Consider the following 15,554-nt stretch of genomic DNA (forward strand, 5'->3'; position numbering starts at 1 on the left):
AAAATTTGCTTCACAAACACACTTGACCTTTTGGTTGAGAAAATGATTATTAGAAGTCCTTCAGGTGATTTATATTTATCCCAACTACAGAAAACATCTACTGAATATTATTTTTAGATTGCAATTTCACAAGTTTGAGCGTAAACTGAGGGATAAATTCTCCTGCCTCCCACATGCAACAGAAATGAAAGTTCAATCAGTAGAATGTGTGAAGGTTAATGACTTTTTTTTGTGACCATCACCAATTCAAGTGCAAGTTATGGTACACTCTGAAGCAGTGTGCAAAAAAGAATCAGTATTCATTGTGCTGGTAGAAAGTGTTCATCTTTCACACAGACCACCATAGCAGTTAAATCAATCTTTTAAGTTGGTTTTATTCCAGATGTCTTGGCATGGTGATCTCTTTCAAGGACAGGAAGAAATTAATGGAAACTGAAACGGTCAGTAAATCTGACTGGTGAATCTCGTCTCAACTCGCACAGCTGAAAATGAGCCCCATCTTAAGTGCTGACCATCAATTCCCTCCACTGGGAATTTCACTCTCTTTCCTCTAGACCACAAATCAGTAACTTTGCCATCTAAGCACAGCCATCTTTGTACTCTTCCTGGATTAAGTTTGTCAGAAGCCACAAAACCTTTATTCAGTAAAGGTTTACTGAATAAAGTAAACTAATTACTGCTGGTACTTGTGACCAGCGGTAATTAGAATTTTTTTCCAAGACAAAAATTGATTGCGACCAGTATATTAAAGTTGTTTGAATTCATATTAGTTTTGGTGTTTTGTAGCTTGTAGGTGTTCTCTTTAAAACTATTGTCTATTAGAACCATCACAATAATTATAGAAACCACAGAATGCATTTCCCCTCAAGTTCATTCAACATTTTGGTCTTCTAAGGCCAACAGGAAAGCCTACAGAGCCACCAGCAAGTCTAGCAGCACAGACTTGCTGGTGCCACATCTGTATAAAGTAGGGAATAATGGACATAGTGCTTTTGTTTAATTCACTGTCTCAATTTAACCTAGGCAATTTTTTGTCCCTATATTAACTCCATGCAGCATTTATTTCTCTATGTTTGATACAATTAACTGTTCTTTTAGAGATCCACTAATTACCCTCGTATTTATTTCAAAATCCTGCAATTTATTTTCTAGTCAACAGACAAAATCCTGGCACAATTTGAAATATTTACTACAACTTTGACCATTACTTCTCATAAGCTCATAAGTTTCTGTCAGCAGGCAATTGTGAACTAACAAAGTATTTAAAAAGTCACTTGGAAGAAAAACACTTGTACACTTCTAAATTATTTAGATTCATCTACCGTCAGTGAAACCTCCGTGGCGACCACTTTTGTTGTTGATGATTGCTAATTAATGAGTAAATTGACAACAGCCAGCGCCGAGTGCCAGCGCAATCACCAGAAACGGGAAAAAGAGCTGGGGATGATTACCAACCTGTAACGTCTGGACATTACAATAAACTGTTTAAGAAATTTCATCGAATAACCAAAAATAAACCCCATCTTTAAAAAACCCTCTAAATAACAATAACCAGGAATTAGCACCCAAATAGGCTGGCCAAGTTTAACTGACGCTACACATGTAGTTTCTATTTAATGCAGATGAGAGTAGAAGAAAATACACAAGGAGATAAATATTTATAAAAGAAAAACACTTACTGGGTTTAAATGATGCGTGGATCGCTGGCTGCTCACGTTAGTAAACTGGCTAACCAACTAGCCGGGGATAAAACCCACCCAGCGAGGACCAAATCAAGCCGGTCGGGCTATTCCGGTGGTTTTAGTCAACACACACTTCTGCAGGGGATGATTTAACGAAATAACACCGATTCAAATAAGAAAAGAATTCACACGGAAACTGTTCAGTCTCTAATTATTGTCTGTCTCTTTCTCTGTTTTCGAAGTCGTAGCAGCAATTTTCCTACAATCACCGCTTTAAGAAGGTCCTGGGAGAGATTACATGTTGTCCGTCGCGCCTGTATAGAATTCGAGATAGTACTGTTTTAGCCTGCTTGAACTAAATTATTTTGCATATTTTTACCTGAAATATATCAATAAATATTTCCATTGAGTATGGTTTAAAGTAAATTCAGTCAATAATGATGTAGCTTACAATAATTGTGAACCACGCTACAGGCAATATGTTGGACGTCTAAAGAGTTCGCTTGATTTCTTTGCCTTTGGGATCTAGTTTGTAAACGTCAGGATTTGGTTAAATTTCTACTAAATTATTTTACAAAAATTACAAATAAATTAAGACATAGATTGTGATTTGTGGAATTAGTTTTTCTATCGCTAAATTTTAAAAAGGCGTAATTTGAAAGCGTCTATTGTCTTCTTGATCACCTTAACTCCTGTTTATTTTGAAGTCTAATTAATTCATTCAGATCAGATCACGCAAAAAGAAGAAATATAGAAAAATACTTTTTTTTCTTACCTAAAATCCCAATTCAAAATCACTATCATGTCAATGAAACATTATACGTGCTATGAAATTCTTGGATTTGGTCCCTTAGAATAGGTAATATTTTAACATTTATAAATTTACAGTCTAAATAAATGCATAAGTACTATAAAAGAGCATTTAGAATTAAAAAACAGAATTACATAAACATAAACAGCAGTAATGCTGTAGAGAAAGAGAATGGATAGATAAAGGCTAAAATATTATTAAAGACTCTACACTAAAAACTACTTGAACTAAAAAAAAATGTTGTGGGCGGTCAACGGCGAACTACCACTAACGACAGAATTGCAAACCCCGCCTTCTCGGACTGTTATATTGAAAAATTCAGCTTCTCCTTGATGCCGAAGACCCTCTCATTTTCTTCCTGATTTTCCCCTGAATTAAATAAATATGCTACACTTCATAACGATTTGAGGTCAATGTTTCCTCAGTTCTCTGTTATTACTAACTTTCACAGACTGATTAACGCTTCTAAAACGTCAGCTGCTTCCAAAGAGAAGCATCGGTGTTGCCGTTGACAACTGGTTCCAGTGGATCAGCATCATTTACTCGCCGGGGTAGTGTGGCGGACCACTCCTCCACAATGATACAAAAATATCAAAAACAAATTCTTTAATTAATTCAAATACTTAAATAAATAAATATGACATTAACTTTACTAGGACTTAGCTTTATCATTCTAAGTCTGAAACCTTTAAGCTATTTATCTTTTTCAGTTTCCTGAACAACTTAAAGTGGATATTTTAATTTTTCTTTAATACTTCAAATACTGAAGAAACTTTACAATATCTGTATTTTTTATGCATTAATCCGAGAATATTCCAGCTATACTGGATTTGATGATACTATATATCTGAGAAATATTGTGAAATGTCTGAAACTCTGCGCACTAAGGCCATCTGCTCTTGCGGTACATAAAAAAGGAGCAGACCCACCGATTCTGGGCAGGTCACGTGACCAGAAAAAAACAAATGCGCGGCAGTTGGTCTAAATAAATCTTTTCAAGGATGGAGTAAATAATGATGTCGGTATTACAAGTCTGAGTTCAAATAATGCAAGGCGATTCCGTCCAAAACTCAGACCGGGTAAGACTGCGACCCTTCAGGTCTGAGAGTGAATCTAGACAGCTGCGCAGAGTTCAGACCAGGAAGGTTCCTTACAGAGTGGGATACAACTGGAACAAGGGAGGGAGACTCAAGGAGCTCAGGATAAGGTGCCCAGACAATGTATTTACCATATTTCAGATTAGTAATAATACTGGCATATAATATGAACTCTAACCCCGCAAACATCTCCTAGACACTTGGCGAGAAAATTCCTGAAGATATGGATACACAACACCTTTGGTCGAGTTCTGCCCCTGCAAGCCAGGTAACATCGAACACATATTGTAGCTACAATTCAGAATTAATTGAAAACCAAATGAGCACTGTTATAATTATTTCCAGTTTGTTATAGCCTCATTGCCACTTTTAAAGTCCTGCATGAGTCTGAGGAGTGTTAAATTATGCAAAATATGGTTTGGTACAGGTCCCACTACAGTAGAGGCCTCCTGAGACGAGCCTTTGAAACATGGAGGGACGACTGGTGGACATCCAGGAGGGAATGGAGTCTTCTAATGAGAGCAGAGTGCCACTACAGGTCAGTCTCAAGGCATTATGATGGACTGTTTGTTCTTTTTTTTTTTCTGTAGTAGCTGCCTGTCTATATTGACATTCTGCCATTCGAGTAAATACTCATTGAGAAGTTTAAAAGTTTTCTTCTGCCCTCTGTGTTTAAGAAAGACAGACCAGGAGAAATGAGACAAATATACAGTGTTGTAAAAAGTATTTCTTCTTTTACAGATTTTATGCAACTTTTCTGACTTAATGCATAAATAATCTGAACCTTTCAAGTGTGACAAAAAAGGAAAACCAGAATAGCTAGCGACCATGCGATGTGTTGTTCACTTTGCAGCAATCCCTAAAAGCAAGCATGCATGTGGTGACAGGGGAGAGGAAAAAAACTCCCCTTTAACAGGAGGAAACCTTCAGTAGAACCTGACTTGTGTCCATCTGCGTTGGCAGATTGGGGGCTTGAGAAGACAGAGTAGATGTACAAAAACAAAATATAGGAGTAATTTCTTTGTTAATGAAAAGGAAAAAGTTAACAACAGAAGAGAGCATTTAGTTTTTGGCAGCATTATCTCAGCTGATGTCCTCCTCCAGGAAGGTGCAAAAGCCAAACAGAATGCCAGACCAGGTGTAGCTTCTATGGAGAGAGAAAAAGAGAAGTTGAGAAATCTCACGTGTATTATGACTGGATGTTTCTTACACTTCATAATGACAGAAGTTGATTCAATGGGCTGGTTATCATCAAAAAACTGCATGGCCCAAGGAGATGTTGAAGATGTCTGTGTGAACATTGTTGATATCCTTGATACAGTCTAGATTATGTGCTGCTAATGATCTTTGTGTCTTTAGGTATTATCTGTTTAACCTGGCATTTTATGGGTGGAGAAATTTTACATCTCAGCTGAGACAGAAAAAGACTAAATTACAACATGCACAATCATTAGGTAAGATTTAACACGAATAATAAGCATAATAATAATTATTTACAGATCAAAGATGTGGTTTTAAGAACTCTGCTTCCTTGAATAGCTAATAGGCGACTGGTCCGATTGGCTTTGGACAGATGGAAGGTTTTCATTGAGATCAGGAGAGGACATTGGATGATGCTTGAATCCTTCCTTGAGCAGAAGAGGCTTTCGGATTTGCAGTAAGTTTCTTTTTTTTAGCATTTACTGGTATCATGTCAAACTGGAATGCTTTCCATGTGCGTGACATTGACACTGCAGAGTTTTGCAGCTCAGTGTGGAATCTGTGGCAGTCAAGGCTGCAGAAGCAGCAGCACCTTAAGGTGTTAGAGGATCAAGCAAAAAAGCAAAGGGCGCTGAGCTTACAGAGCAAGGTAGACGCACAGTCTGCTGAGCTACAGTCTTTGACTTTTTTAGATTAATTGTGAATTTATAACAATTGTGTATTTTTTCTTGTGAAAAGGCTTGGAGTCTCTGGAAAGAGACACATAGAACTGCTTCTTACCAGAAAGAAGAAGAATCTAAAGCAGCTCTCTATTTCATTGTCCGCCTTAAAACAAGAGCATTTTGTCGGTGGATGAGTTTCGCCTCCCATCAGAAGACCAAGAAAGACACACAAGGTTCTGATGTTTTCCCTTCCTTCAACTATCATCTGTTCCACTGAATGTAAAGGACCTGGTTTCAGGTTGCAGGGTTACTCTGCGTGTTTTTCTTGTAGCCGTGTCTCAGCGCGCCTGTCGTCTTCCGCCTGGTCAGGAAGTATTGGAGGGGATGGAGAAAGGCTCTGAATCGCAAACAGAATGAAGAGAGGCGATTGCAAGTTGCAAACCGCTTGGCTGTTCAGAGCACTCGACGCAGAGCGCTGGTGCACTGGAAAGCCTGTATCCTGAACTGTACACAAAACTGTAACAAAGAGACACAAACACTCACATTACAGACATTCATACCCCTTAAACCGAGTGGCATCCTACAGACCAACACAGAATAGTTCATAAATGTGATGTGGAAAAATAAGGATATGTGATTTTCATATTTTTGTGAGTGATATGCATTTGCATTCCATATCCTTTACTTTAATACTCCTAAATAAAAAAAATCCAGTGCAACAAATGTCAATAAGTATTTGCAAATAAATAACAATTGCTTCCAGAAGTCTCCAAATTATTAGATACAATCCATCTGTGTGCAATTTAACCTCAGTATAAATGCAGTTGTTCCATGAAAGTATCAAAGATTCATTACAGGAACATTAGTGAACAAACGTCATCAGGAAGATCAAGGAACACAGCAGCCAGGTCAGGGAGGAAGTTGTACAGGAGTTTAAAGGAGAGTTAGGCCAAAAAAATAAAACTAATTTTGAACACGAACACAGAGTGCGAGGGAATGAAATATCCCTTAAGCCCCCGCATCTCAAAACCTAACCTGGCGTTGCTGGGTGGCGATAAACACAGCATCATTCTGGAAGAAAATCTGTTAGAGGCTTCAAAAGGCTTGAGGCTGGTGTGGAGGTTGACCTTCAAGCAGGACAACAACCCTAAACATACAGCCAGAGCTACCTGGCTGTAAGTATGCTCTAATCTGGTTTAGATCAGAGCATACCCATGTATTAAATTGACTTAGTGAAAGTCCAGACTTTGATCCAAATGAGAATCTAAGGAAAGAAAGTTTACGTTCACAGATGATACTTTATAGAACAGCTAACATTTCAGCCTCTAGATGTGCATATCTGGAAGAGGCATAACCCAACAGACTTGTAATCGCAGTGAAATCACGTTGTTACCTCAGGGAAGCTGAATACAAATGCACACCACCCTTTTCAGTTTATTATTTGTAAACAATGTTGGAAACCATGCCTCATTGTCTGTACAATTCCCAGTTATGTACTCATTTGTGTCTGTCTGGTTGTTTGTGGATCTATCAGGAGAAGGTTAGGGGTGTGGTGTATGGTAGACTTGTTGAAAGAATGCATCCCGTTTTGACAGTCCTGTGTTCAACTGTTTGGCTCTTGAGCTGTGATGTAGATGTTCAGCTGTGCAGAGAAGAAGCGGACAGGAACCAGACCGCATGTCAGCATTTCCAGAATCATTTACTGGTAAGAAATGAACAAATGGACTGAGCACCAGCTGGCAGAGAGCAGTCGGTTCTTGATCACTTTGTGTTTGCAGCGCGCTGGACTGCAGGGGCTCTCTCTGAACGTTAGCTGGAACAAAGTGCACCGACTGAACAACAACATGGCCGTCCAGCACCGTCAGCAAACAGTAATCGACGCGGTCATCACCTTACAGGCAGTTCCGCTTTCTTTCAGTGAAAACATCAAAACGTAAGCTGCTCTTTGGTAGATGCTGGCCAAGTACTGGAGGCTGTGGACGGATCGGCTGGAGGAGGTTGAAGATCAGAGATTTCAGCCCCTAATCGAAAAGGCGCTGATTATTTGCAGGTTTTAAGTCACCTTTACATTTTATAGCCACCTTCCCAGGAATAAAGGAAGGGAAAATCAAATCAAACATTTTTGAACTGTTTATCATGTTGCAGGGTTTCTGTGCTGAGACGTTGTTTCCACCACTGGAGAGAAACGCTTGCTGAACAGATTCATATGCAGGTATTTCAAAGATTTTTATCTCATTTAGAAACTAAAATGTTTTAGTTTTTAAAAAATGTTTTTTTTATCTACTTTCTCATTTGAAAATGTCAAATTTGTCATTTTTAATTAATTTCTCTACAGGAAGTGGAGCGTCGCGCAGATGTTTGGTTTGCTGAGCGGACCTTACCCCGATGTTTCCAGTCTTGGGTGGAGTTCACTCTGCAGGGACAGCTGCGAGAACAGAGAAGATTCAAAGCCGAAGCCTTTAATCGGTGATTTGGCTGTTTTTGACCTTCTTGAATGCAGGCCTGTCTATATCTTCTCCCGTGTGACTTGTTTTTGTTTCTGGATTTTCAGGAAGCGTCAGTTCGCCTGGGTGTTTCACATCTGGTGGGGACGGTCAGAGAAGCACAAGGAGGAGAAGCTCTCTGAGCGGATGGTACGCAGCTGCAGATGGAAGCAAGCTTAGTGTTGATTCAGACAGGCTGTTTTGCTCCAGACACGTTGCCGTGTGTTTTCAGGCGGTTCTCCACGACGAGCAGCGCTGTGTGCAGGGAGCCTGGCTGCGGTGGAGAGGACGCACACAGCAGCGGATCAGAGAGGCAGAGAAACGGGAAGCTTCAGACCGTCTGCACACTCAAAGGCTTCTGCACAACACTCTGGTACAGTGGAGGGGCTACAGCTCTGAGATACGAGACAGGTGGTGATAATCTGAGATGACTGATCTGTCTGAGCTGCTGTGTTTTCATTGTTAATGGTGAACTGATCTATTTGTGTCAGGAGAATCAGAGAGCTGCAGGCCTGTCTTCAGGGGGATTCACGCAGTCTGCGATGGGCTGTAGAGAAATGGAAGAAGGTAGTTATCGCCTGGACACAGAACACTGACACAGTCTGTGGATAAAAAATAGCACAGCGGCTATTTAGGGCTGAAGCAATTAATTGGATTAATGATGAATAATCAATTATTAAAATAATTGCCAATTAATTTAACAACCTAATTGTTTACTGGAGCTTACAGACTCAAAATTATGACAATTTGATGAAAGTGTAATAGCCTCAGACCAGCAATAAATCCAGAACCATGCAAGAATATATACATTTTCCATTTAAGATGAAAAACCTTCTTTGTCCATAAATATGTTCCACCCAGAGCTCCGTAAGTGACAGTTTTAGCTTTATCTGGCTAAACTTCTGTAAAAAAAAAAACAAACAAAAAAACTTTGCTATCCAATTATTGATCAAAACAGTGTAGAACAGCCCTACACTGTATTGATGTTAAGCAAAAGCAGAAAGTGCTGAGCTTTTCACATGCTGATTTTTATTTTTAGCTGAATATGCATCTTCTACTACAAATGATCAAGCAAACACTAATGGAATACAATGGTATTGAATTTTATGTAGTAAAATGTTTATTTTGTTATTTAAAAGACATTGAATTGTTGGCATTTTCTTAGATATTTCTAACATTGCATAAAATAAGATTAGCGTTACATAAATATTTGCAGAATGTGGAGATTTTTTTTATTCAATTACTCAAATAATGGTCAGAATAATCGATAGAACATTGCTGAAATAATTGTTACCTGCAGCCCTACTGTTATTTTCTGGTCGGTATCTCTGCGGGTTTTAGCATGACGGTGATGAGTGTTTTTGTCATCAGTTTGTTCAGAAGCGGCGAGTGAAGAAAAGCAGGCTGAAGGAGATTCAAGGCCACCATGAAGCTAAACTTCTCAAACAAAGCTTTGTGGCCTTAGAGGTAGTTAATCATTAGTGTGTAGAAATTAAACCAAGTGAAGGTGACTAAAGAGGATGTTTAGAGCCACTGCTGTGTTCACAGAATCATCGCTTTGAGATGTCTCTGATGTGTGAACATGCAAAGGAGCTTCAACAGCAGCGAACACAGATTTTCCTCAGGTACCTTAACTCCAAATGTTCACACTCTTCTACTCGTTTCACTTTTATGGATTTTATTGCCAATTCCTCTAAACAAATCACTGAATCTCTGAGATCAAATGGAGAGATCCAAGAAATTTTCAAGTCACAGATTCTTTATTAAATTTAGGCCTTTGCTTTGAGTAGGCTATTCTAATGCAGGGCCTCGTGGCCTTTAGGACTGAAGGTTATTAACCAGGACTTTGTAGAACTGCATGCTGAGGACTGGAATATGACTAAATATGAACCTGCAATTTTATTGTCTTTTAAGATTGAAGTGTTGAGTTTAAGATTTGCTGCTTTGAAATCACAAACATATTTCAGCCTCACAGCGTTGAGTCATATGTCCTTAGGAAATCTCTAACAGCATGGAGGGAGAAAGCAGAGCTGCTGGCTGAGGTTCGACTCGCAGAGCAACAAGCCCAGGAGCATTTCCAACAATCCGTTCAGCAGAAGGTTTGATCTTTGTCCTTTAATTTTAAAATGCAGTAAAGTTATTTTCTTATCCTTTGCTCTCTTTGTGCTAAATCTGTCCAGGTTTTTCATGCTTGGAGAGAAGTAACGAGACGTTCACTGTTGAAGCGCCACCAGCAGAGGGAGATGCTCAGGCAGGCTCAGAAAACAGTCAATGAAGGTATTGAATATGGACAGAACATCATAGTTTCAGCTTAGTTCAAGTTTTATCTGGACATACTTAAAGCTGGTCATGTGAACATATTCTTTGTTTAAAAATAATTTTGTAAAACCTAAAATTTTAGAAAAAATAAAAATGCTTCTCTAATAATTTTTCAGCTTTTCTTAATAGCTGATAAAGACGCTAAAGGACATCCATTTGAGAAGTTGGATGCTAACATGTTTCTCTAAGTTTAAAAAATAAGTAATTTAAATAAGGACATATGAGTAACTGTATGTTCCAGGTTTCGACCTGATGAGAAGCAAAAAAATTTTCCTTTTCCAAATAGAAAATAGATGTTGTTTAGAAAAAAAATCTCAGGGTAAAATTATAAGGTCAAAAAGTATTTCAGATTTTTAGCAAAGTGTGGATCAGAACAGTGGCACTGTTCTTTAACTGCTTTTGTAAAGCGGTTAAAGGGTAAAGTTCAAGGGGTGTAAATATTTTTGGAAACTCTAGCTGCACTTTTTAAAATGATTATTTCAATAAAGACCCTCACACACTTACAAACCGTGCTGATTAATGCAATAAAATATCATTTGGTTTATCTGTCAAGACTCAATTTTGAAAATGTCACATTTGCAGATTTGTCTGCTTGGTGGTTGGGATGTAATTAACTCATTCAGTCAGAACTTTATGAGAACACTGCAGTGGATCTGACCTGATTTCTGTACCTAATACTGGTACAGTTCTTAAAACAAAAGCAGCAATCTAATGGCCACAAACAGCATTTTCATGTGCGAACCAACTTTTGTCCTTTCAGCAATCAGCCACATTTCCCCACAGTTCTCATACTGTGCACAACACAATGTGTCTTCCACTCCGTATTGACTGTAATTCAAAAAAGCAGTGGAAAGGTTCAGAGCACAATTTATAGTATTTTTTTTTTCACAGAGCCACTGCTGACCTTTCTTGATGTTGTATAATGCAAAATCTGCTGTATTGGGCACTTTTCTCCAGATTCACCATTACATACTTGTAGAGTGTTGGTTGTTCTGTACCTTTTTATGGAAATGAGTCTTCTGCTTTGGGATGTTTCAAACTGATGAAGCATCAGTTTATATCCAGTGTTAAAACTTTTCATATCCTCTTTGACAAAGATTTAAAGTAGGGTTTGTCTTTTTTTGTTGTTGTTTTTTGTTTTTTTACATTAAGTCAATTTTATTATCTTACTCTGATTAATAAATTAATAATATCTAAGTCCCTTAGAGGTTTTTTTTTTTGATTAGGTGTCCAAATCTGTATAATAAGGTGTAACATAGAATCTTCAGATAAACAAAATAAAGCACATTTTATTTAAAGTGACATTTAAGTCTTTTTTTTTTTTTACCCCATTTGATGATACTTCTTTTTAAGTGGATTTGATATGGTTTTGTGTTCATTATTTGGAGATTAGAGTTAAATACAAACAGTTAAGCAAATATTCTTTTATCTCTAAACTTCCCTTCTTGGTTTTATTACAGTTTTAAATTATTATTGTAAAATCTCCTTAGATTCTACCTGCACAATATAATAAGGTAACTTACTGAACTTTTTGGTGTGAGTTTTTACATTTTTTTTATTTTTTAGCTCGGCTGCGGCTGATTTTCAGACAGTGGAGGGAACAAACCGCAGAGGCCCGGAGGCTGAGGATAAACATGGAAAAGGCCAGAAGGCATCACGACTCCAAGCTGCTTTCTACAACCTTGAATGCATGGAGCAACTATCACTGCCAGCACCAGAGAGATAAGGTTGCTGTTATATCACTAAATACATCTGTCACATAAATCTACACTGCTACTACATGAAGACTTAAAATTTGCTATAACTCTTCAGGTCATGAAAAGACAAGGACTACTTTTGCTGAGGTTAAAGATGTACCAGAAGTTCTTTGAGCAATGGAAAACAAAGGTTTGCTGATTTTTTTGTTTACAATTTTAAGAAGAGCTTCACTTAAATAATTTGGAAATAACCAGGAGAAGCTTAAAAAGTCAAGTTAGTGAAAGTGCTAGACATTTTAGTTGACATTTAGTACGCTCTGAGGACATCAGACTCTTATCTGACATCAGATTCTTATCCGATGTCCTCAGAGCGTTTCTGCTGTACAGTACACTCTGTGATTTAACGCTCTCTCACAGGCTGTGACTTCTTGGTTCTTCTCTTTTTCCTGCGAACAGCTGCAGCACAGACGCAGGGAGGCTCGCCAGATGGAGCGAGCTCTCTGGCACTGGTCTCTCACCCTCCAGGCCAAGGTAACACCTGCCTCCACATTCTTATCTTGCATCAAAATCTCCTGGGCCTAGACAGAGTACACACACCTTTCGAGCTTGGGATATTGTTTTATAAGCCAACCCTGCTTTAAACTTTATGCTGCTGTTTGTCCACTAATGTTCCCTTAAAAAAGCTCTGAGGTCTTCACAGAACAGATGGATTTATACAGAGATTAAATTACACACAGGTTGACTGATCAGGCAACTAATTAGCTGTTTCTTTTTATTTACAGGTACCAGAATAAAGTGAGGTTGAATACTCTTGCATACCGGTCTATGCTATAGTGAGGATAATAGTAATAATAAAATGCCATCTTTTTTAATTTATAAGCAGATCCAGATGTAAAATACCTGGAAATAAAAGATGGAATGTTTATCTCTGTTCTCATGCTTTTGATATCAAACCCAAATGTTTGCAGTGGAAAATTAAACTAGTTAACCTGTTTTGATACCGGAGGAGTGTATTCATCTGCTTCAACTTCACAATTGTATGCCGCTCTGTTTACTCTAACACCTAATAATCTAATAAAATATATCAAAGTTTGGGATTTTAATGTGATATTGTGTGAAAATATGAGTATGAATATGTCTGCAAAAACTTGATTGATTGATTGATTTGCGTTGTGAATCTGCTGCAGGTGTTGCAGGGATGGAGGCTCTGGGTGACAGAGCAGCGCAGCAAGCGGGAAGCTGCAGCCAGAGCTGCACTGGTATACAGGGACCAGCTGCTGAGGGAGGGCGTGACGTGCATCCTCACGTACGCCGCGCACATGAACGACCTCACAGAGAGTTTGACGCAGCTCAGCCAGGAACAGGTGGGTGTTTGTGGGAGTGTTTAGACACCAGACGGGAGCGTGATTTCAACCGTCTGCCCGCGTCCTGCAGAGATCGCAGCGCCTGCAGAGAGTCGTGAGGCGCTGCGCCATGCGGTGGAAGCGGCGGGCGTTGGGTAAATCACAAAAGGAGCAAGGCGTCAGAGCACAGCCACAAAAGAAGAGTGTGAGCTTCTGTTTGCCGGGTCCTGGCGGCATTTCCACGCCTCACTCAGCGGAGCAGGAAACTGAAGCACTTAGCAGCCAGTGAGTTTAAATCTGAGTCTGTCTCACTGAAACTGTGCAGCAGATGGAGATGAGGTTATCAACCTTATTTCAGCCAGATGATCTTATCAGTGCTTTACATTTTATTTTGTACTTCCCCTTCTAACTTTCAAAACTAGCTTTAAAATCTGGTCTCTTTTAGCAGATATTATTGATTCATATTTTTTCTTCTTTATTTTTAAATCGCTTAATGGAAATGTATCCTGAGCAGCACTGAAGGAGCACTGAAACCGAATCAGAGAGGCTTCATATCTGGAGCTGAGTCGCCTCTGGAGAGCAGAACTCAAGATCTTCTTCTGCCACCCTCAGCCTTCATGACCTCAAAGACACAGAAATCTGTATTTATCTCTTACCGTAACACATTTAAACATTTATGTCATCCTAAAATAACTTGACTTTCTTATATTCTTCCTTTTCTTTTTCAAAGTTGGACAGTTCAGGTCTAAGAGAAAATCCATTTGTTTCCCTTCGTGAGTTTGAAACTTCCTCTACACACCTCACATCAGGTTTGACCTTTTTTTTTTTTTTTACAACAAACAAAACTACGAGGCATGAAATATTAAAATTAACTGTTGTGATGCACTTTCAGATACCAATTTGAAAACTTCTCCTGAAAAAGAAGCGTCGGTTCTGATGAGGGAGCTTCTCAGCATTCAGACGGACATGAAGAACTTCCAGCAGAGCAAGAAGCAACTTCGGTGGGAAAAATAAAACCAAATCCAATTCTTGTTTATGGTATTTCAAATATTGTTTGCAGTGACTGATGTTTGACTGTGCGTGTGTCACTCAGGGCATGGCGCAAGCTGAGAGACGTGTTACAGAGTTGGCTGCAGACGAGTGCAGAAGATGAACAAGTGGAAAAAAGTGCAGTTTGTGAGGAGCTGAAGGAGGTACAGGCAGAAGGAATGATGTAGTTTCGTTTTAAACTGAAGTCAATAACGCATAATCTCAACTCAAACAGTTGTAGTCTTTAAAAGGGCATCTGAACAAAATGCGGATTTTTGTGTAGTTGTCATAAATAATGATTCTCTCTGGTAAAGATCCAACAGTTTCTGCACATCTCACCAAGTGAGCAGACCTCTGATGACCTGAGGGTTCTAGTTGGTTTTTCTTTAACGAATAACTCTGAAATTAATTTTGACCAGAGATCGTTGCATGCTTTTATAAAACATTAAGAACATTTTAAAATCAGTTTCTAGCAAACAGGAGGCTGTCTAGTGATATAATTAATTTTCCTTCTGTTGGTCAGGACTGTGGAGGCAACATTTTGAATGTGCTGTAGATCATTTTCTCTTGTGTTTCTTGAGATGGCAGTTGGCCCATTTAGCGATATACAGTGGAGTTGGGAAAATGAACATATTGCATGGTCATTAGTTTTTAGATTAATTCGGTCTAGTCAGGTCCTGATTGTCAAACTTGCACTTGTAAAACCAAAAACATCTGTCCCTTCCTGCATTAAACTAGAGGGATTTTTTACCCATGGACACACTCTGTAGCTGCTGTTTGTATGTGATAAGATAAAAAGTTGATGTTGAATATCACAGGCTGTATCTCCTACCTATTAACGCTGACATTGATTAGTTTCACATTTGACATTTTTCTGTGTTTTACAGCTGGAGCGGCTCATTCAGGAACTGTCCACGGAGCTGGAAAAACAGAAACCTACCATCCTGCTTCATGTGGAGAGAATCCAACATTTGCAGTCTGTCCTCAGTACCACAGGAGTTTATCCTCTCTGTTAAAAACAAGAAGACATGGACATCACAGAAACAATAGGTCATTCATCTATAGACTGTTTACACTCACGTGCCTCAAATTCCCGTAGAACTACAGATCCAGATATGTTCATCTGATGCACATTTTGTTACATGTTTGCTCTTTTTTTTTTTTTCAAATAAACTTTGAAATACTAACTGCATACAGCTGTCTTTTTCTTTAACACACTCTTCCTCTGGCA

General features: G+C 38.7%; 1 protein-coding gene across 1 annotated transcript; it reads left to right on the forward strand.

Moving 5' to 3' along the window:
* The first annotated feature begins 3,432 nt into the window (after positions 1–3,432).
* sfi1 (SFI1 centrin binding protein) lies at positions 3,433–15,515 on the forward strand. The gene is given in 31 exon segments (XM_032550162.1): positions 3,433–3,700; positions 3,787–3,858; positions 4,018–4,128; positions 4,950–5,044; positions 5,130–5,247; positions 5,337–5,439; positions 5,529–5,685; positions 5,784–5,809; positions 5,811–5,946; positions 7,087–7,157; positions 7,231–7,323; positions 7,405–7,502; positions 7,598–7,664; positions 7,788–7,918; positions 8,004–8,085; positions 8,168–8,346; positions 8,427–8,502; positions 9,307–9,402; positions 9,484–9,560; positions 9,932–10,034; positions 10,116–10,212; positions 11,821–11,981; positions 12,067–12,141; positions 12,408–12,482; positions 13,139–13,315; positions 13,386–13,579; positions 13,809–13,935; positions 14,025–14,103; positions 14,187–14,295; positions 14,388–14,487; positions 15,211–15,515. Coding segments are annotated over 31 exon segments (3,375 nt in total). The 5' UTR covers positions 3,433–3,539; the 3' UTR covers positions 15,340–15,515.
* The last annotated feature ends 39 nt before the right edge of the window (positions 15,516–15,554 follow it).

This window comes from Xiphophorus hellerii, chromosome 20 (assembly GCF_003331165.1).
Source record: "Xiphophorus hellerii strain 12219 chromosome 20, Xiphophorus_hellerii-4.1, whole genome shotgun sequence".
NCBI classification, from domain to species: Eukaryota; Metazoa; Chordata; class Actinopteri; order Cyprinodontiformes; family Poeciliidae; genus Xiphophorus; species Xiphophorus hellerii.